Here is a 20,762-nt window from a genome sequence, read left to right on the forward strand (position 1 = left end):
TTCAGGTACAATTAAATTAAATTAATGGATTATTAAATTGAACAGATGTATTTATCAGTGTAATAGAATGTGTTGGGTTACTGGGAGAGTACTAAATCCGATGGGATCTTATCTCTTGGTGCCTGGAGTTACTGTTTACTGTAGACACATCTCTTTGAAAAGTACGGAGACAGCCTGGAGCTGCGATAATCCAGAGAGTAAGGGCACAAGAGTTTGAGGTTATCTAGGCAGCGCTCGTGAAAGCAGGGTTGCTTGGCTACATAGACACAAATAGTTAATTTGTAGTCTATTATACATTTTTATGTTTCTGGGAGAACTCACCGATGAACCTAGAGTAGGGAACAGAGTTTTGACCTCATCATTCTGTTCATAAATATTTTACAGCTCAAATGAGTATCAACCATCCCTTATTGTATATTTGTACAGATGTGTTTAAATAATCATCAGTTTTGTTTGTTTGTTTATTAGGATCCCCATTTGTTAACGTTATAATGATGGCTATAACGCTAACGCTGTAATGTCTTCCTGGGGGCCGACACGGAAATCATACATTTAACATAAAATTCTATACATTCGTGCAACACATTACTTGCAAAGGAAAAAATAACTGAAAAGAACACAAAAATAAAAACAAGATCAACAAGCAAGATGAGTCATCCACTGTTTGTTCAGTCATTAAACTGTATTAAATATATATCTTTTAAATTGTGTTCTTCAAAATGACACTGGTATTTGTTTTAAGAACATGAAGCATGTAGTGTGCATGTTTAAACACAGCAGTTCTGTGTTAAAACTTAAGCAGTTCCTATTTTTTCTTCATAAAATGTAAATCTCAAACCACATCATAAAACTGTTAACGGTTTAGTAAGAAAATGTTGTAGCAAGTTGGGAGTTGAACTGCAGGAGATAGAGACAGAACACATTTTATTTCATTGCCAGAGCAATTGAAGGGAAAGGGAAAGTAAGGATTTCTGTTGGAGTTAAGGAAAATGGTTTTCAAGAACCAGGTTTAAGCTAGATAATGGGATGAAGTATTACATTTAATTTCCTTAATTGCGATGAAAACCTGTCTCCTGTCCCCACTCCTTTCCAGTTGATGGCGGTAATGCTCAATAAAAGTTCCAACCGTCATTAAAAAAAAAACACTGAAGAAGAACGAGCCCATCCTCATGGGACTACGCTTGTGTGGTTTATAAGATATTCGGAACATTTTGTCAAATACTAACATAATTCGCTGAAATGGTAAGTGAATAAACAACAGTATTCTTAATTGTCTTTGTTCAGTTCAATACAAATACTCTGCAATGTAAACATTAAGGAAACAATCCCAAAACCTTTCCCTAATGTTTCTTTATGCAAGAAAACGGTGTGTGCTTATTCGAGCTGAACGGAGTATAGAACGTGAGGTGAGCATTGGAATCGACTGAACGCTGGTAAACAGTTGAATAAAACACAACAAATGCAACTATACCGGATGTGTAAGCGTTCACAATGTAGGCTGATTTGTATTTAGGTCACTGGGAAAAATGCACTTATATACCACCACAAACAGGACTGTTTTCATACTTGTATTTTAAGCTTCTGGCAGTGACGCCGACGGGGTCAATGTTAGTTCAGTACAATCAAGAAAGTTGCACCGTTTGTAAACCGAAGAATTGCATTGATGAAGGAATTCATATTTGATCCCTTTGCTGTTTTTATTTTTTATACAGCACTGATTCATCCTTTTCATGTAAAAATGGTTTGTTCTACCAACAACCAATCAGTAATTCCCTCACACCTACAGCCAATCAGAGTGATACACTAACACCAGCGCCAACGCAACTTTATGGCGCGTTCCATTCGTATTCGGAGGTCAGAATTTCCGAGTTCCAAGTCTGAGGTTTCAACTGGAACGCCCCCTCAAGTTGGAATTACAACTCGGAACTCTATGGAGATATATTTAACTAAAATGTATTGGCTGTTAGAAAAGAGTAACGTAACTGATTTCATAGTATGTAAAAACTAAGTTCAATCGTATGAGAAGATGGTAGAGTCAAACGTGGTAAAGGTTTATGCTAAAATCATTAAATGGATTTTCGCGTCAGATCTTAATGTCTTAAATTAAAAGCTTTTTCAAGTTCTCTTCTTGCTGTTACAATCTCTTTGCGCCTTCGCTCAATTCATCTTTGCGGGAAACTGGCCCATCTGGCAACGTTGGCTACACTCCCACAGATTGGTGGATCATACAATTCATTATGTTCATCACTTCAATGTCAACTAAATAGTATGTAGGAAATTAATCATTTTATTCTGCTTGCTATACTTTTTTTGCTATACTTTTTCTTTGATTGGCTGTCGTGGGTACTGCACACCCATTGCCCCCGTGAAAGCTCCGCCTCTGCATTAAGAACAACTGTATATTAAATTAACATCAATAGTAAATAATTTGTTAAATAAACCATAGCACACACCTTATAATGTGCGCTGATAGGCCTGACGAGCCATGAGTCGACCATGTTTTATCTTCTCCTGTCACCCTTTTCACCCTTAACTTGGGTGGAGATTTTGTTGGGGTACATAGTGCCTCCATAAGCAGATGAACGGTGAACTTTCATCAATATCTGTGTCTGTGACCATGGCAACAGTGATGTTGATGCAACCTGTGAATAAAAGTTTATTATTCTGTTTAATGGTACACATTTAGCCTAGCTTATACAATTCTTAAACATCTTTCCACAGATTGCATTTGGAAAGAAGTGCCTGAAAAGGCTATGAATTCCACATTATAATGGTGTGATTCATTGCTAATTGGGTGTGTGAATTCAATGCCCAGATAAAGCCCCGCCTCCACACCAATAGAAGCTCAAAACTTGGTTTTGAGTAAAGATGACTCGAATGAAGGTGGGAAGAAATTGGAATCATAAGAAGCGATCATGAAAAATGCTTGTTTGAACATTTTAAGATCGGACGTGAAAATCCATTAAATTATTTTAGCATCCTTTTACCAGTTTTCTTTTTTCATATTATTGAGTGTAGTTTTGTTCATGCAATTAAATATTTTTTTAACTTTGCTTTTATTTTCAAAAAATATTTCAGTTACATTTTTCTTTTCTTACAGTCAATACATTTGTATTTAGCAGAACAATATTCTGAAGAGCACTCACCCGTCCATGTTACAGGTTAGGCTACTGGTTACGGAATGTCATATTTTAAAAAGCAGTCAAAAAAGATTTCTGCGTAATATACTGAAAAACACAATATTTTGAAAGGGCAAGCTCAACAAAGGCTTTAATGGGGGTGTCCATCTTGTTTTCTGACTTTGAACACTGGAACGCGATCGAAATATAATCTCTCCACCTGGTCCTGGGCCTACCCCGAGGTCTCCTACCAGCTGGACGTGCCTGGAACACCTCCCTAGGGAGACGTTCTGGGGGCATCCTTACCAGATGCCTGAACCACCTCAACTGGCTCCTTTCGATGAAAGGAGCAGCGGCTCTACTCCGAGTTCCTCACGGATGGCTGAGCTTCTCACCCTATCCCTAAGGGAGAAGCCAGCCACCCTTCTGAGAAAACCCATTTCAGCCGCTTGTACTTGCGATCTTGTTCTTTTGTTCATGACCCAACCTTCATGACCATAGGTGAGGGTAGGAAAGAAAATTGACCGGTATATTGAGAGCTTTGCCTTCCGGCTCAGCTCTCTTTTCGTCACAACGGTGCGGTAAAGCGAATGCAATACCACCCCTGCTGCTCCGATTCTCCGGCCAATCTCCCGCTCCATTGTCCCCTCACTCGCGAACAAGACCCCGAGATACTTGAACTCCTTTACTTGGGGTAACGCCTCATTCCCTACCCGGAGAAGGCACTCCATTAGTTTCCTGCTGAGAACCATGGCCTCAGATTTAGAGGTGCAAATTTAACCAACATAGATTTGTCTGACTACAGCCATTTAAAGCCACCTGAGACCCAGCAAAATATATCGTTTGTAATTTAGATCACTACAATGTCTTATCAATAACAAATGGTGGTTTTATGTCCACTGTAGTGGATGGCAGGACATCATTGTTCATGAAAATAAAATGTGCAGTTTATTAGAAAATCATTACAGAAGAGCTTGGAAGGGATGGGTACACTTCTCCCATCTGTCGTTGGACTGCAAGGACCGACACCTCAGAATCATGCATGTGCCACATCCTGTTTTCTTCCCTGCCAAAACGAACCCTCCGTTGTTCAAGGTCTGACATACTTCAGAATGATTTGGGTAGCTCATGTTGACCAGTGGTGTGTGCCACAGAAAGTATTTCTAGTCATAAAAAGAAGCGAATTAAAATTCGGTTTAATTTCCGTAATCTTCGGGAAGCTACCAGTATTCTGTTGGAGGCATTGGTGCAACGCTGATTTGCCACAATGTGTATGTATTTTAACCAGTTCTATTTATGACAGTGATTTTTATTTTTCTCTCCCTCCATTGTTGTATTCTCATCAGTCATGTGTGGGTCTGTTTTGGTCTTTATTTTAGCAAAGTGAGGAGAAACCCAACCTGCTGCTCTCCTTCCACACTGAACCCAAACAAGAGTCACTGGATTCTGATTGTGACAGTGGAGCTCAGTGTTCATTGATGGATTCAGAGATGACATCAGTGAAGCAGGAAGACTGCAGTCAAACACTGGGACTGAATGTCATCATTAAAGATGAAGAGGAGGAGGAGGAGATTGGGGATTTAATTAATGTTACCATTAAAGATGAAGAGGGGGGAAATAATGGGGTTACCATTAAAAATGAAGAGGGGGATTTACTTAATAAAGGTAAGAACTGGTTTCATCAAGAGGGTTTAATGTTGTCAGTTAGTTGTAATTATTGATAAAGGGATGTTATTTCATGCTGTCTGTGTTTTCCCCATATTCTTATACTTACCTGAGGAAAAAGTTATCTGAGTTAAGAATATTTTTCCGTTGGAAAGCATTAAAGGAGCGTCCCAGGTGACACGGCTCTGCTGTCTGTATTTTCCATATTGTTTTACTTACGTTTTAGTCTCAAAAAATTACACTGCTCTACAGGACTCTTTTGTAACACCCAGCTGATTACCACAGTCTAGGTTTGAGTCGTGACTATGCAATTAGCTGACAATTGTCTGGAAAGCCTCATGGACATTATAAACAGGCTGGCAACTCCCTGAGAGGGGCAGCAGTGGTAATTTTGTCACCTTTTTATAAAGTTGTCTAGTCCTAATAATTTGGACTGAAATATTGTTTTTAGTCACATCATTTGAGTAATGATTTAGTTTGGTCACATTAAATGTGTTACCTCATTAACCTATAGTAAAACTATATCACTGACTTCATTAACACACACACACACGTATAGATTTGTTCTACCAAAACATTTTTCGGCATGACATTTTTGGATGAGTCTCTTTTCAAAGCCTGTGAAGAACACCGTACTCTGCAGTGGATTCAATATCACACCCCTTGGCCTTGACAGGACAAATTAGAAAGGAGTCAAAACATCAGACTGTGTTAGATGACTTCCTTAGTTTTGGTGGATTCAGTGAAGTTGGAAGACTGCAGTTAAACACTGGCACTGAATGTTGAGAAACAGGATACTCAGGTCTGATGTACAAAATGGAACACTGCTTTGAATTCCAAGTGTCCCATCTGTGGGAAACCAGGCAGACCTCATCACCTGGCCAAAAACCTGGCTCAAGACCTCATACTGGGGAGAAGTTACACCTTCCAGTAGGACAACTCAGAAGTGGCTTTGGGAAAGTCCCTTGGGAATCCCAGATTTGAGCCCTGTTGACCATGACTGGAGAGCCTTTAAAATGGCAGTTCTGCAACATTCCCGATACCACTTAACAGGATCTGGAGAGACGAATAGGAGAAACACAAACACAGGTGTGAGAAGCTAATAGCGTCGTAACCAAGAGTAGCCCAACGATGCTTCAACAAAGTTCTGAGTAAAAGGGTCTGAATTCTTATTTAAATGTGGTATTCCTGTTTGGGTTTTTGTATACATTTGTGAACATTTCCCCCAAAAAAATGTGCAGGGGGAAAATCAGTTGATTGTGTTCCAGGTCCTAACCATACCTTATCCAGGGTGGCAATAATTCTGGGGGGACATATTAAGTCTGGTGATAATGTGAAATGATTTCAGAAATGTACTTATCTCCCACTGTTACACTCTGAATAGTTAATACAGTAAAGCACAGTACTAATGAACCTTTCTTGTGGAAATCACACAGATGACATTTCTGAAGATGGAGAGCAACAGGAAGACTACATTGAAACATCTCACCACTGCCCCCACTGTGAAAAAAATTTCCTGTCTAAATCAGTGTTAAAAAGACACCTTAATGTTCATGCTGGAGAGAAGCACTACTGTTCTGACTGTGGGAAAAGTTTCTTTAAATTAGATACTCTTAAGGTCCACCAGCGCATACATACTGGAGAGAAACCTTACTCCTGTTCTGACTGTGGAAAGTGTTTCATTACATCATCTCACCGTATTAGACACCAGAAAGTACACACAGGAGAGAAGTCTTACTCCTGCTCTACCTGTGGGAAAGGCTTCTCTGAATTAGATCACCTTAAAGTTCACCAGCGCGTACATACTGGAGAGAAACCTTACTCCTGTTCTGACTGTGGGAAGAGTTTTTCTACATTAAATAACCTTAAAGTTCACCAGCGGATACATACTGGAGAGAAACCTTACTATTGTTCTGACTGTGGGAAGTGTTTCCTTACATCATCTCACTGTATTAGACATCAGAAAGTCCACACGGGAGAGAAGTCTTATTCCTGTTCTGACTGTGGGAAAGGTTTCTCTGAATTGAATCACCTTAAAGTTCACCAGCGCATACATACTGGAGAGAAGCCTTTCTCCTGTTCTGAATGTGGGATGAGTTTCAGTCATCTAGTTTCCCTCAAAATACATCAACGTAAGCATGCTGGAAAATAACCATACTTCTCAATGTAAGAAGTACTTTGCAACATCATCTGACTTACCGTTTTCCTCGAATAACTTTTGTTTTGGAAAGTGAGAATGTTTTGTAGACAGTCGAATACTGTACAGGAGAGACCATAAACTATAAATCATATGCTCACCTACAAGCTCCGGACAGTTGAAGGACATCACACAAAGAATGATAAGTTCACATGTACCCAGATACACACATTTTTGATAAGTGAGGAATCAAAGGGGGGATTTCTGGGGAAAAGGCATGTGTTCCACTCCCAGAAGAAGATGGGAGCTTGAGCCTTCACAAAGGTGGGGATTGTGGTTTAGGAGTAACATTTTGGGAATAAGTGCTGACAATAAATGAGATCATTATGGGCTAAAAATGGGAGAGGGGATGAGGGTTTTTTTATTCTGCGAGGGAGAACTGTGATTGATCTGTATTGATTTGGTGTTCCTAGAGATGCGTTTTTTAATTTATTTTGTTAAAGGGATAGTATGTTCTTTTATTTAAGCCATTATCCTACTGATCAAATTCAGACTGCACGGTGGATACCATATGTATGATTCTCTGACAAAGTTGCAAGTTCAAAGTCACATGCAGTGTTTGTTAATTGGAATGGCGTCTTTGAGAACGTCTATCCTTCAAAAGCATAGAAATACAACATATGGAGGAATATAGGTAAGAAAGTTAATCAGTCAGACAATATCAATTTATTACACAGCTGAGGGTCCTATACAAACAAATAATATTGAAAAAATACTACAAGATTTAACTGAATTTTGGTTTTTCATTTAATTTGAGTAGTCATTGACGTAATTTTTTTTTGTCTAATGACAAATATCAACATACATAAAATGTGATCGATGAACGTTATGTTGCACCTGAAATGTCAGGTGACTCATTGACCTCTACAGACTTATTTCACAGATTTCATAACAGAAAGTTACTAGTATTAACGAGGGCAGTAAATAAATGTCTGAAACAGTTGATTCTGTTCGTAGATATTTAACAGCTCAAATGACTACCAACCATCCGTCATTGTATCTGTTTAGTTCTGTATAAATAATCTGCAGTGTGAATGTTTAAATTACAGCCATTCTTAACGTTAAGGAAACATGCCTTCAACCTGATTTTTCTTCATAACATTTTTATCCCAATGCAGTTATCGGAACTACAATGAACTAGTCCTGACCATACGTCTGTCAGGTTTGGTAGGAACATGTTTTAGAGCGTTGGAGTTGCACTGATGGAGTTGAGCACATTTTAGTGAAAAGTGAAAAGTGAGGGATTTCCATTGGAGAAAAATGGTACTCAACAGCCAAGTTTAAGCAAGACGTACTATTTTGGATTTTCATCAGTTGTCAATTATAATCATCCCACTTAAAAGAAACAAGAACAAGTCCAGCTGGTTTGGTGTACTATGCTATTAACGGAACAAAACCGTTAATACATTTCGAACAGTAGCGTCATGGCAACATTAGAGATTCCGTAGCAACAATAAGACTTGTTGTTTTTGGATATGAATAATATAAAATTAATCTATTTTGCCGCTTTCCTTAGTGTATGTTGTAAAGATATAGATAATAAAAGTAATGTCTATTTTTTTAAATGAACTGAAGAAAAATACTGTTTAAATAGTACTTCTCAATGGTTGATTTATATTCTAAGGTTGAGCACATTGAGAAATTGAGATGGAGTAAACTATTGCTGTAAACATTTCATATTTTAAAAACTAGTTTGTGAATCCTTTATGATGTAGATCTTGTTAATTTGCTGGTGATCATTAGTTATATATGGGCTTGTTGTGCTGAATCCAGTACTTTCCACCACCTCACCCATTGCAACACGTTATAAATGCTGTATATGGGATACATCTTGCATTGTAAACTGTTCTATACGCCACTGAGAATGTATTGTAGGAAATGTTCAGGAGTGTTCGTAGTATCCATGGAAAATCAAGGTGCACTGTGTATTTGCAATTGTTGCTGGTGTTTTACTCCAACCATCCCATTTGCCACAATGTAATTAAATGGATATGAAATACATATTTCCCTGTACAGAAAAGAAACTGTTCTATACACTGCAGTGAATGTATTGTAGGAAATGTTCAGGAGAGTGGATAGCAGAGGCGTTGCTAGGATCACAATACATTCGGGGCTTAGACCCCCACCCCCCATAATTAAAGATGGAATAGATCAGGGGCTGTTTTTTATTATAACATATTTTTTGGTCAATTTGAGATCCTGAGTTATTCATAAAAGATCCAGGGCTATAGCCCCAGACTCCCAGGCCAAACGACGCCACTGGTGGATAGAGTGACTATATGCAAAGAAATCAAGGGGCACTGTGTATTTGCAGTGGTTGCTGGCATTTTACATACCATTGGCCACATTCCAAATAGCTAAATATCCATCGATTTCGATCCATTATTCCTTGTGTTAATGGAGAGGTGATAATCACCACTTTACTTGGTGATTCCTTAACAATTCCACCAACGATCTGAAGTATTTTGGAGCATATAATCATCCTATAGACTCTCCTGAACATTTCCTACAATACATTCACTGCAGAGTATAGAATAGATTTTTTTGTGGGATGCACATCCAGGGCACAAAGCTCCCGTTCCACCACATCCCAAAGATGCTCTATTGGGTTGAGATCTGGTGACTGTGGGGGCCATTTCAGTACAGTGAACTCATTGTCATGTTCAAGAAACCAATTTGAAATGATTCAAGCTTTGTGACATGTACATTATCCTGCTGGAAGTAGCCATCAGAGGATGGGTACATGGTGGTCATAAAGGGATGGACACTCAGGTAGGCCGTGGCATTTAAACGATGCCCAATTGGCACTAAGGGGCCTAAAGTGTGCCAAGAAAACATCCCCCACACCATTACACCACCACCACCAGCCTGCACAGTGGTAACAAGGCATGATGGATCCATGTTCTCATTCTATCACGCCAAATTCTGACTCTACCATCTGAATGTCTCAACAGAAATCGAGACTCATCAGACCAGGTAACATTCTTCCAGTCTTCAACTGTCCAATTTTGGTGAGCTCGTGCAAATTGTAGCCTCTTTTTCCTATTTGTAGCCCATCCGCCTCAAGGTTGTCCGTGTTGTGGCTTCACAAATGCTTTGCTGCATACCTCGGTTGTAACGAGTGGTTATTTCAGTCAAAGTTGCTCTTCTATCAGCTTGAATCTGTCGGCCCGTTCTCCTCTGACCTCTAGCATCAACAAGGTATTTTCGCCCACAGGACTGCCGCATACTGGATGTTTTTCACTTTTCACACCATTCTTTGTAAACCCTAGAAATGGTTGTGCGTGAAAATCCCAGTAACTGAGCAGAATGTGAAATACTCAGACCGGCCCGTCTGGCACCAACAACCATGCCACGCTCAAAATTGCTAAAATCAACTTTCTTTCCCATTCTGACATTCAGTTTGGAGTTCAGGAGATTGTCTTGACCAGGACCACACCCCTAAATGCATTGAAGCAACTGCCATGTGATTGGTTGATTTGATAATTGCATTAATGAGAAATTGAACAGGTGTTCCTAATAATTCTTTAGGTGAGTGTATATTTCATATACATTGAGTTACATTGTGGCCAGTGGGGTGGGCGGAGATAAATGCCAGCAACATTTTACACAGTAAAATACACAGTGCCCCTAGATTATTTTTTGCATATAATCACTCTATAGAGTCTCCTGAACATTTACTACAATACATTCACCGCGGCATATAGAATAGTTTTTTCTGAATGAGTCAATATGTATTTCATATCCAGGGTGTGGAAATATTGTGTTGCTAGATGTAGCACACCACTCCCCATGATTAGACAGGTTTGTCTTACTCAACACATTCTCCTGAACATTTCCTACATTGCTTTCTCTGAGGAATATTCAATAGTTTATGAGCTATGAAGCAATATGTATTCCATATTCAGTCATTGGCATTGTCTGAATTTTTACCTTGGAACGTGTACCCACTTTTTATTTATATTACTCTTAAATATGATAAAATATGAATTGTTGTCAATGTTTTGAGAAGTACATTTTCTTAGAGAATAAATTATATTTATATCAGTTTTAATGTAATTCGTTGGCCTCCTTTATTTAGAAATTTCCTTCATTTTCGTGACCCGGAAGTGTTTTTTTAATGTTACTCATAAAGCGCTGATATTTCTAACAGAATTCGCTGAAATGGTAAGTGAATAGTGTTCTGCATTGTGTGTTTGTTCAGTTTTATATAAATACTTGGCAGTGTGATCGTTTAAACGGTAGTAATCACGTTAAGGAAGCCTTTTTTGTACAAGAAAACAACCTTTATGTGTTTTTTTTTGGTTTGAGAGGAGCATGTAATGGGAGGATAGCAGTTTAATCGACTCACGCGGGTATACAAACGTATTGCTTTATATTTAGTTACAGAAAAATATAGCCTTAATATTTGTATTTTGGTCAGTGGGAAAAATTGCCTTTCTATACTCCAGATAAGACAGGCTTCATTTTTCCTGTATTTTTTTATTTGGCGAGACACATTTGTATATTTTTCGTAAAGTGATCTTACATCTTAAAGTCTCCTATGCCTTTGTCGGTATCGTTATTACACCCGAGGTAAAGCTGGTCTGATATTGGATATTCAACGGATATTCGAAACCCGAGTTCAGGTTGTTTTCCCAGACTCAGCCACAATATTACCCCGCTGCAGATTTATACTTACAAATTAAAGGAATGCAGAATTAATTATGAGTATATTTATCTGTAGATTCGAAATTTTGTGGTTTGGTATTACAATAAGTAGTTTGAAAATATATTTAGAAATGTTAATGGATAGCATTAGCATAGAGCGTGAAGAGGAAGACTGGATAGGATGTATAGTGAAGGAGATCGAGGAAAGGTTAAGATATGATTAGAGCCTTCCAATTTATTATTCCAAACAATGTTTTTGAGATTAAAAACAAAAATTTGTTAAGAAATGGGAATCTGTTAACCAAACCATTTTGTCTAATAATGTACTATTTGTAAAATTAAAGATTGGAAGAAGGAGAGAGTGTGAGGGAACAATTAAGGGAGTAAAAATAGTGAAGGAGAGTGTAGAAGAGTGAGGTGGAAAGGAAGAGAAATTAAGAAAAGTGGAGAGAGTGGAGGAGAAAATATTTTTAAGAGTAAGAAGAGTGACACTTCTGAAGAAAATAGGCCTGAATTCTTCTGAGAAGTGCACAGATTAGGTTGGTATAAGTATATTATGTAGTTACCAATCTCATCTCATTTATTTATTATGTTGTGATGTATTGATCGCCAAACTGGAAATGTCTCAGATTTTCATTTCAGACATTTGGTCACCTTAGTCTTGTCACTCTAATATAAGTTAGTTAATTAAAAATACAAAAAGCTGTTGGTGCTGTAGACTGTCTTGGTTTGCTATAATCCTTAGTTCTGTAATTGTATTTCCTTTGATTGAACAGATTTCTTCTAATACCGTGCAATTAAATGCATGTTTTTGTTGCGGTATTTGCACTCTATACTGCGGTGAAGTTAAATGAAGTACATGTTATGTATCTGACCCAAGTCTGCTGTCATGATTGTGTTTTTGTTTTATCCCCATCCAACATGGTCATTAGTCATGCGTGGGTCTACAGAGTGAGTTTATTTTTTGATCCCCCACTGATTTTGTACATTTGCTCCCTGACTAAGAAATGACCAGAAAATGTCAAAAATGTTATAAATTAATTTGCATTTTAATGAGTGAAAAAAGTGTTTGATCCCCTCTCAATCAGAAAGGTTTCTGTCTCCCAGGTGTCTTTTATACAGGTAACGAGCTGAGATTAGGAGCACACTCTTAAAGGGAGTGCTCTTAATCTCAGTTTGTTACATGTATAAAAGACACCTGTCCACAGAAGGAATCAATCAATCAGATTCCAAACTCTCCACCATGGCCAAGACCAAAGAGCTGTCCAAGGATGTCAGGGACAAGATTGTAGACCTACACAAGTCTGGAATGGGCTACAAGACTCATTTGCCAAGCAGCTTGGTGAAAAGGTGACAACAGTTGGTGCGATTATTCACAAATGGAAGAAACGCAGAAGAACTGTCAATCTCCCTCTGTCTGGGGCTCCATGCAAGATCTCACCTCGTGGAGTTGCAATGATCATGAGAACGGTGAGGAAACGGCCCAGAACTACACGGGAGGATCTTATCAATGATCTCAAGGCAGCAAGAAAACAATTGGTAACACACTACGCCGTGAAGGACTGAAATTCTGCAGCGCCCGCAAGGTCCCCCTGCTCAAGAAAGCACATGTACAGGCCCATCTGAAGTTTGCCAATGAACATCTGAATGATTCAGAGGAGAACTGGGTGAAAGTGTTTTGGTCAGATGAGACCAAAATCGAGCTCTTTGGCATCAACTCAACTCGCCGTGTTTGGAGGAGGAGGAATGCTGCTTATGACCCCAAGAACACCATCCCCACCATCAAACATGGAGGTGGAAACATTATGCTTTGGGGGTGTTTTTCTGCTAAGGGGACAGGACAACATCACTGCATCAAAGGGACGATGGACAGGGCCATGTACCGTCAAATCTTGGGTGAGAACCTCCTTCCCTCACCCTGGGCATTGAAAATGGGTATTGGATGGGTATTCCAGCCTGACAATGACCCAAAACACACAGTGTCTCAAGAAGAAGCTCATTAAGGTCCTGGAGTCAGCCTCAAAAGCTTAATGACTTGGAGAAGATCTGCAAAGAGGAGTGGGACAAAATCCCTCCTGAGATGTGTGCAAAACTGGTGGCCAACTACAAGAAATGTCTGACCTCTGTGATTGCCAACAAGGGTTTTTCCACTAAGTCATGATTTGCAGAGGGGTCGAATACTTATTTCACTAATTAAAATGCAAATCAATTTATAACATTTTTGACATGCATTTTTCAGCATTTTTTTTGTTATTCAATCTCTCACTGTTCAAATAAATCTACCATTAAAATTATAGACTTATCATGTCTTTGTCACTGGGCAATCATACAAAATCAGCAGGGCATCAAATCATTTTTTCCCTCACTGTATTTTATTCTTTCTTTTTTTTTAAGCAGATGGATGACAAACCCAGCCTGCTGCTCTCATTCCACACTGAACCCAAACAAGAGTCATTCGATTCTGATTGTGACAGTGGAGCTCAGTGTTCATTGGTGGATTCAGGGATGACATCAGTGAAGCAGGAAGACTGCAGTCCAATACTGGGACTGAATGTTATCATTAAAGATGGAGAGGAGAAGATGGAGATCAACAGTCAAACACTGGGACTGAATAATATTAAATGTGAAGATGAGGAAATTGGGGATTTAACTAACAAAGGTAGGAATGGTTTATTAAGAGGGTTTAATATTCCCAATTCATTGTTCATACTAATGAGTTGAATAGAGGTTATTTTATACTCTCTGTTTTCAATTCTCCATATTCTTATATTTATTTTGTAATAAATTATAAAAAGTGAATGAAAACAGTATGTTATATTAAGAACCAAAGGAGTTAAAATGATGTAAATATTTCAATAATAAATGCCTTATGTTAAGAACAGGGGGCACATTATGATTTATTTCATGTGGCCACTATAGTGGTATGATATTTTATGATACATTGTATATTGCAATGGCTTTTTATATGACAAGATGTATTTCCTGAAACCTTAGTCTATTGTCTTAATATTGTGATCTCATGACATGCCATTATGAATGACCAGAGCAGCAGTGTTGTATTGAAGTTCTTGTCAACAGTGTGTTTTTGTCTCTGGGTGGCCATGATGTTTGTGGGGCAGCAGAATAACTGTCAACACCTGCATCTTTAAGATAAAGATGCATCAGTAATCCTACATAGGTCTGCATGTTCATACATTAACTTTAGCCAATGAGCTAAAAAGACTATATTGAGTCATAGTGATGTGAAATAGTAATGGAAAAATACAGAACTGAAGAACACCCTTTTTATTTTATTTTTTTATAATATGAAATGACACTTGTAGCTTGTAGCAAAATACACATGCGTCCTCTTCCAGACAAGTTCATCTGAGCTTTGGTTGTTTTATATTTCTTCATTATTGCCCTAATAGTGCAGATTTGTGTTTTTAGGCATGCAGGCATCTTGTCTATCTTCATATGTTTTTTAGCAGGGTTTCATTTTGCAGGGTGACACTGTTGTTCAGTGCATTTGACATATAATCCTTAACTGGGTGCCATTATTTGTGGCATGCATGTTCTTGATGATAATGATTATTGACTTTGAATTTTCACTCAGTTAGATCCCTATATTTTGACTGCATTATCAAGCTGATAAACAAAAATAATTTTTTCACTGCATATTAACCTGAATGACATGTTTGTAGGGCATTGTGTATTTCAGACTTTGACTATGTAATGTTACACCTGGGGAAAATGTAAAACGATGACTTTTTTTCGTTTATTTCTCTTAACAGTCTTGGAATAGCTACATTAATATTTCATGTAATGTTACTGCCTTGATACAGTGTCACTGATCTAATGAACCTTTCTGATATTAATCACACAGATGGGATTGCTGAAGTTGATACTTTTCCTACATCTGGAAAGCAACAACAGGAAGATCACAAAGATAAGAAGTCTCACCCCTGCCCCCATTGTGAAAAACGTTTTCTATTTATATCACATTTAAAAAGACACCTTAACACACATACCGGAGAGAAGCCTTCCTCCTGTTCTGACTGTGGAAAGAGTTTCTCTCAGTCAGGTAACCTTAAAGCTCATCAGCGAATACATACTGGAGAGAAGCCATACTCATGTTCTGAATGTGGAAAGAGTTTCTCTCAATTACGCGAACTTAAAATTCACCAGCATGTACATACAGGAGAGAAGCCTTACTGCTGTTCTGAATGTGGGAAGAGCTTCTCTCATTTAAGTAGCCTTAAAGCTCACTTGCGCATACATTCTGGAGAGAAGCCTTACTCCTGTTCTGACTGTGGGGAGAGTTTCTCTGTGTTGAGTAACCTTAAAGCTCATCTGCGCATACATACTGGAGAGAAGCCTTATTCCTGTTCTGACTGTGGGAAGACTTTCTCAAAATTAGATAACCTGAAACATCACCTGCGCATACATACTGGAGAGAAGCCTTACTCCTGTTCCGATTGTGGGAAGTGTTTCTCTAAATTAGATAAGCTAAAACATCACCAGCACATACATACTGGAGAGAAGCTTTACTCCTGTTCTGACTGTGGGAAGAGTTTCTCTAATATAAGTAACCTTAAAATTCATCAGCGCATACATACTGGAGAGAAGCCTTACTCCTGTTCTGATTGTGGGAAGAGTTTCTATAAATTACAACACCTTCAAAGTCACCAGCGCATACATACTGGAGAAAAGCCTTACTCCTGTTCTGACTGTGGGAAGAGTTTCTCTAATATAAGTAACCTTAAAATTCATCAGCGCATACATACTGGAGAGAAGCCTTACTCCTGTTCTGATTGTGGGAATTGTTTCTCTCGATTATTCAGCCTTCATATTCACCAGCGCACACATTCTGGAGAGAAACCTTACTACTGTTCTAACTGTGGGAAGACTTTCTCTACATTAAATAACCTTAAACTTCACCAGCGCACACACACTGGAGAGAAGCCTTACTCCTGTTCTGACTGTGGGAAGAGTTTCTCTGCATTACATAACCTAAAACTTCACCAGCCTATACATAAAGGCGAGAAACCTTAGTCCTTTTCTGACTGGGGGAAATGTTTCTCTCAATTACATTCCATTAAACTTCACCAGCGCATACATATAGGATTAAAACCTTACATCTGTTCTGACTGTGGGAACAGTTTCATTTCATCTTATTTTACTACTCATCAAAGTTTGTGCACAGCAGAGAAGCCATATTCCTGTTATGTCTGTGGAATGACTTTCTCTTGATTAGACTACTGTAGAAATCACCAGTGCATACATACTGAAGAGAAACCTTACTCATGTTCTGACAAAACACATCAGCGGATACATGATGGTGAATAACTATTCTTCAAAATGTAGGAAGTACTTTTAGATCAAATCTGAACTTACTATTCATCACTTAGTACTTACATAAGAGAATTCTCTCATGATATTCTGCCTGTTGGAAGATTTTCACTTAAATAGCCTAAAACATGTTGGAAAGACATTGGCCCTCATTCATGAAACGTGCGTACGATCAGATTTGATCCTAAAATGAATTTCATAAATATTATCTTTGTCGTATCCTTACAATCAAATTCACTTCTGGTTAGAGACTGTCTAAACCTATGTCAAAAGATTAAGATATTATCATGAAAAACAACAAGCATAACAGCCTCAGTAACAAAAACTACTATAATAATAATAGTATTAATAATAGGTAATATAAGAGTATAGCACATACAAACGTACCAAAATATTAAACAATGTTTCACTATCTTATTAGTGTATCATTTGTTCCTTTTACTTCATGCTGCAGTTTTTATATTTTATTCCTGTTGTTCACATGTTTGTAAGCTTTGAATTGCTTTTGTGTAGGCTTTGTAATGTAATGCCTGATGCACAAGACCAATTCAATTGCTTTGCCTTGCTTTTCCTAAGTAACTCATGCCTATGCCTATAATATCCACATACTTGGAGATCTTCTAGATCAGAATTTTTGACGAGAAACCAAAAGATTACATGCCATACAAGTGCTGGTGCTCTCTACCTTGAGCTTCTCGGCAAAAGGCACCTTCCAGATGGAAATGGGTGACAGAAGTGGCGTTTCTCAGCCTTCTAACAGCCACTTAATGCCAGCCGTCCCATCAGCCGTAATGCAACTGTGCCATCAATACATCAGATTTCCACACAGCTCAGCAATTAGCCATTAAGAGAGAGTTTCACAAAATAGCCGATTTGCCAAATGTATTTGCCTACTATACCTCTTGGGGTGTCCGTTGTTCAGTTGAAAGCGCGTTAATTGCATCTGGGATTTTGGTCCACGTTTTCCCTTTCTGCGAACCTTTAATGCCACTTCTGAGGCTGCCAAATAAAACCATTTTGTTGTCTGCGACCTGTGACACGAGAAATTCCAATTCAGCATTAGAGGCATTTATTTTTTTCGGTCTGGTTCGTTTTGCTTCAGGATATATCTTTGATGACTTCGGGTCTATAGTTTATGCTGAAAGCTGTCAATTTATAGGCTGATGATTGCAACACCTGTATAAATTACGGGTGTTTCATATGTTAAAAAGGACCGGCGCAGCGCTTTCTCACGTCCACGGCTTTATCTGACTGATCAGTCTCCCATGACATCTATGCTCATTTCCACCAGGTGCGACAGTTTCGTGAATCACACTCCGAGATGATCGTAAGTCTCTCTCAACATTCAAATCTGAGATCTTTCCTGAGAAGGTTTTATGAATGAGGGCCATTGAATGCTTTGGAGACAGTAAGATACTGTACAGGAAGAGAGACTAACTGTAAATCACATGCCAATAAGCTCTGGACAGTTGAAAGACATCACACAAACACACTCAGAATTACAAGTTCACATGTACCCAGATACACATATCCTTCATCAGTGGGGAATCAAAAGGGGATTTTGAGACCATTTGGGCTTCTTAAGATCAGATGGTAGTAAACTGAACAGATAATGTGACGTGCTTGGGGTGTTATAAGATCAGTTTTCTTGTAGTTCGGTTGATTGGCTTGTGACATATTTGAATTAGATAAATTACTGTGTTGGTAGTAAGGATGCACTGATTATAAAAAAAACATTTTGACATTTCTGTACCTGTGAACCCTGGCATGAAATAAATAAGAAATGTTGCTTGTGATGATGCTTCTGTGATGGACAAAAGGAGTCAAAATTATATAAATATACCATTAATAAAAAAAAAAATCAAGAAATATATTGTTTTAAGTGACAAATTGTTTGTTTCTTTATGATGCCATTTTTCTAAATAAGGTTATGATACATCCTGATTATTACATCAACGACGGGAGCTTGGGCCTTTACAGAGATGGGGTTTGTGGTCTAACAGTGACATTTTGGGAATAAGTGCTGACATGATAAATGAGGGAAGGGATAAAGGTTTTTTTGTGGTGCGAAAAGAGTGTAAGATATTACTCTGCAGAAAGTGATGGACAATCTTCAGCGAGGCTGGACACAAGATTCATGTCTACAATACAGCAATGTCAGGCCGGAGCTTGCTGTTGTAAATGGACTGTTGCTCAGACAAAACCGAATAATCGTTCCAGAAAAAATGTGTAAAGACTTGCTTAAGAGAATACATGAGGGGCAGCTTGGAGTTGAAAAATGTAAAATAAGACCCAAGGAAGCAGTTTATTGGCCTGGAATAAACACAAAACATTTAGAAAATGGTGAGCTAGTGTGAGACGTCTCAAACATCAAAACATACACGCAAAAGAACCAATGATCATAGCTGACCAAATTACAGATCCATGATCAAATGTTTGGTACAGAACTGTTTCATTTCAATGGGAAAGACTATCTTTAGTTAATAGACTACTATTGAGATCCTGAGATGGAACTACTGTCTGTCCTGAGATGGAACTGCTGTCTACTCTGAGATGGAACTGCTGTCTACCCTGAGATGACACTGCCATCTGTCCTGAGATGGCACTGCCGTCTGTCCTGAGATGGCACTGCCGTCTGTCTTGAGATGGAACTGCCGTCTGTCCTGAGATGGAACTGCCGTCTGTCCTGAGATGACACTGCCGTCTGTCCTGAGATGGAACTGCCGTCTGTCCTGAGATGGAACTGCCGTCTGTCCTGAGATGACACTGCCGTCTGTCCTGAGATGACACTGCCGTCTGTCTTGAGATGGAACTGCCGTCTGTCCTGAGATGGCACTGCCGTCTGTCCTGAGATGGAACTGCCGTCTGTCCTGAGATGACACTGCCGTCTGTCCTGAGATGAAACTGCCGTCTGTCCTGAGATGACATAACCATGTTGTGTGATTAATCAAATGAAGTCATTCTTTGCCAGACAGCCTTCTGAAAGTGACAATGGGTCATGTTACAACTGTTTCAGCATTTTGCAGATCGATATGATTTCCAGCATGTTACTTCTCAACCTGTATGCACAAGCAAGTGGCAAAGCTGAAAAAGAATTCCAGATTGTCAAACAGCTCTTATAGAAGGCAACAGATAGTGGTTCTGATCCATATGCAGGCAACAGATAGTGGTTCTGATCCATATGTAGGCAACAGATAGTGGTTCTGATCCAACAGGAGGCAACATATAGTGGTTCTGATCCAACAGGAGGCAACATATAGTGGTTCTGATTCATAGGAAGGCAACATATAGTGGTTCTGATTCATAGGAAGGCAACATATAGTGGTTCTGATTCATAGGAAGGCAACATATAGTGGTTCTGATTCATATGCAGGCAACATATAGTGGTTCTGATCCAACAGGAGGCAACATATAGTGGTTCTGATTCATAGGAAGGCAACATATAGTGGTTCTGATCCATGTGAAGCTCTGCTGACTTACTGAGCCTCCTCGCTGAACTCTCAATATGTTGTAGGCGGAGGACAACACTACCCTCTAGTGAAAGAAACACAGGACAAGAATATGTACAAAAAGACCCTTATTGAAACAGGAACCAAATGTTTCCCGTCTCTACAAGAATGATGTAGTTCGAGTTCAGGTTCCAAACATTTGGAGCAAGAAGGCCACTGTATGTAAAGAAGTTGCTCCTAGATCAGTTACATTTTATTCAAGTTTATAAACTTGCCAGTTCTAGTATCTATTGACAGTTGTTACTATAACACAGAACTATCTAGAAATTCACCCTTCCATTCAATGCATCT

General features: G+C 38.7%; 1 protein-coding gene across 3 annotated transcripts; it reads left to right on the forward strand.

The window, feature by feature from the left end:
- Positions 1–1,144: 1,144 nt before the first annotated feature.
- On the forward strand, positions 1,145–20,750 carry LOC105008744 (gastrula zinc finger protein XlCGF17.1-like). Of its 3 annotated transcripts, none has more exons than XM_020040938.2 (3): positions 1,145–1,242; positions 4,499–4,784; positions 6,221–8,503. In XM_020040938.2, exons 1-3 carry the CDS (start codon positions 1,240–1,242, stop codon positions 6,934–6,936), a joined length of 1,005 nt encoding a protein of 334 aa, XP_019896497.1. In that variant the 5' UTR covers positions 1,145–1,239; the 3' UTR covers positions 6,937–8,503. The 3 variants fall into 3 exon arrangements, with proteins under 3 accessions (XP_019896497.1, XP_019896498.1, XP_034144474.1); XM_020040939.2 differs by having other exon boundaries at positions 1,166–1,242; positions 4,466–4,784; XM_034288583.1 differs by lacking the exons at positions 1,145–1,242; positions 6,221–8,503 and adding exons at positions 14,029–14,290; positions 15,497–20,750 and having other exon boundaries at positions 4,720–4,784.
- The last annotated feature ends 12 nt before the right edge of the window (positions 20,751–20,762 follow it).

The sequence above is a fragment of the Esox lucius genome, chromosome 20, assembly GCF_011004845.1.
Source record: "Esox lucius isolate fEsoLuc1 chromosome 20, fEsoLuc1.pri, whole genome shotgun sequence".
In the NCBI taxonomy this organism is placed as follows: Eukaryota; Metazoa; Chordata; class Actinopteri; order Esociformes; family Esocidae; genus Esox; species Esox lucius.

Bases quoted from the DNA above. Each gene is read 5' to 3' on its own strand.
- LOC105008744 (XM_034288583.1), top strand. From the start codon at position 4,722: ATGAAGAGGGGGGAAATAATGGGGTTACCATTAAAAATGAAGAGGGGG. The intron at 4,785-14,028 runs GTAAGAACTGGT...TTTTTTAAGCAG, and splicing joins GGGGGATTTACTTAATAAAG to ATGGATGACAAACCCAGCCT. The intron at 14,291-15,496 runs GTAGGAATGGTT...TTAATCACACAG, and splicing joins TGGGGATTTAACTAACAAAG to ATGGGATTGCTGAAGTTGAT.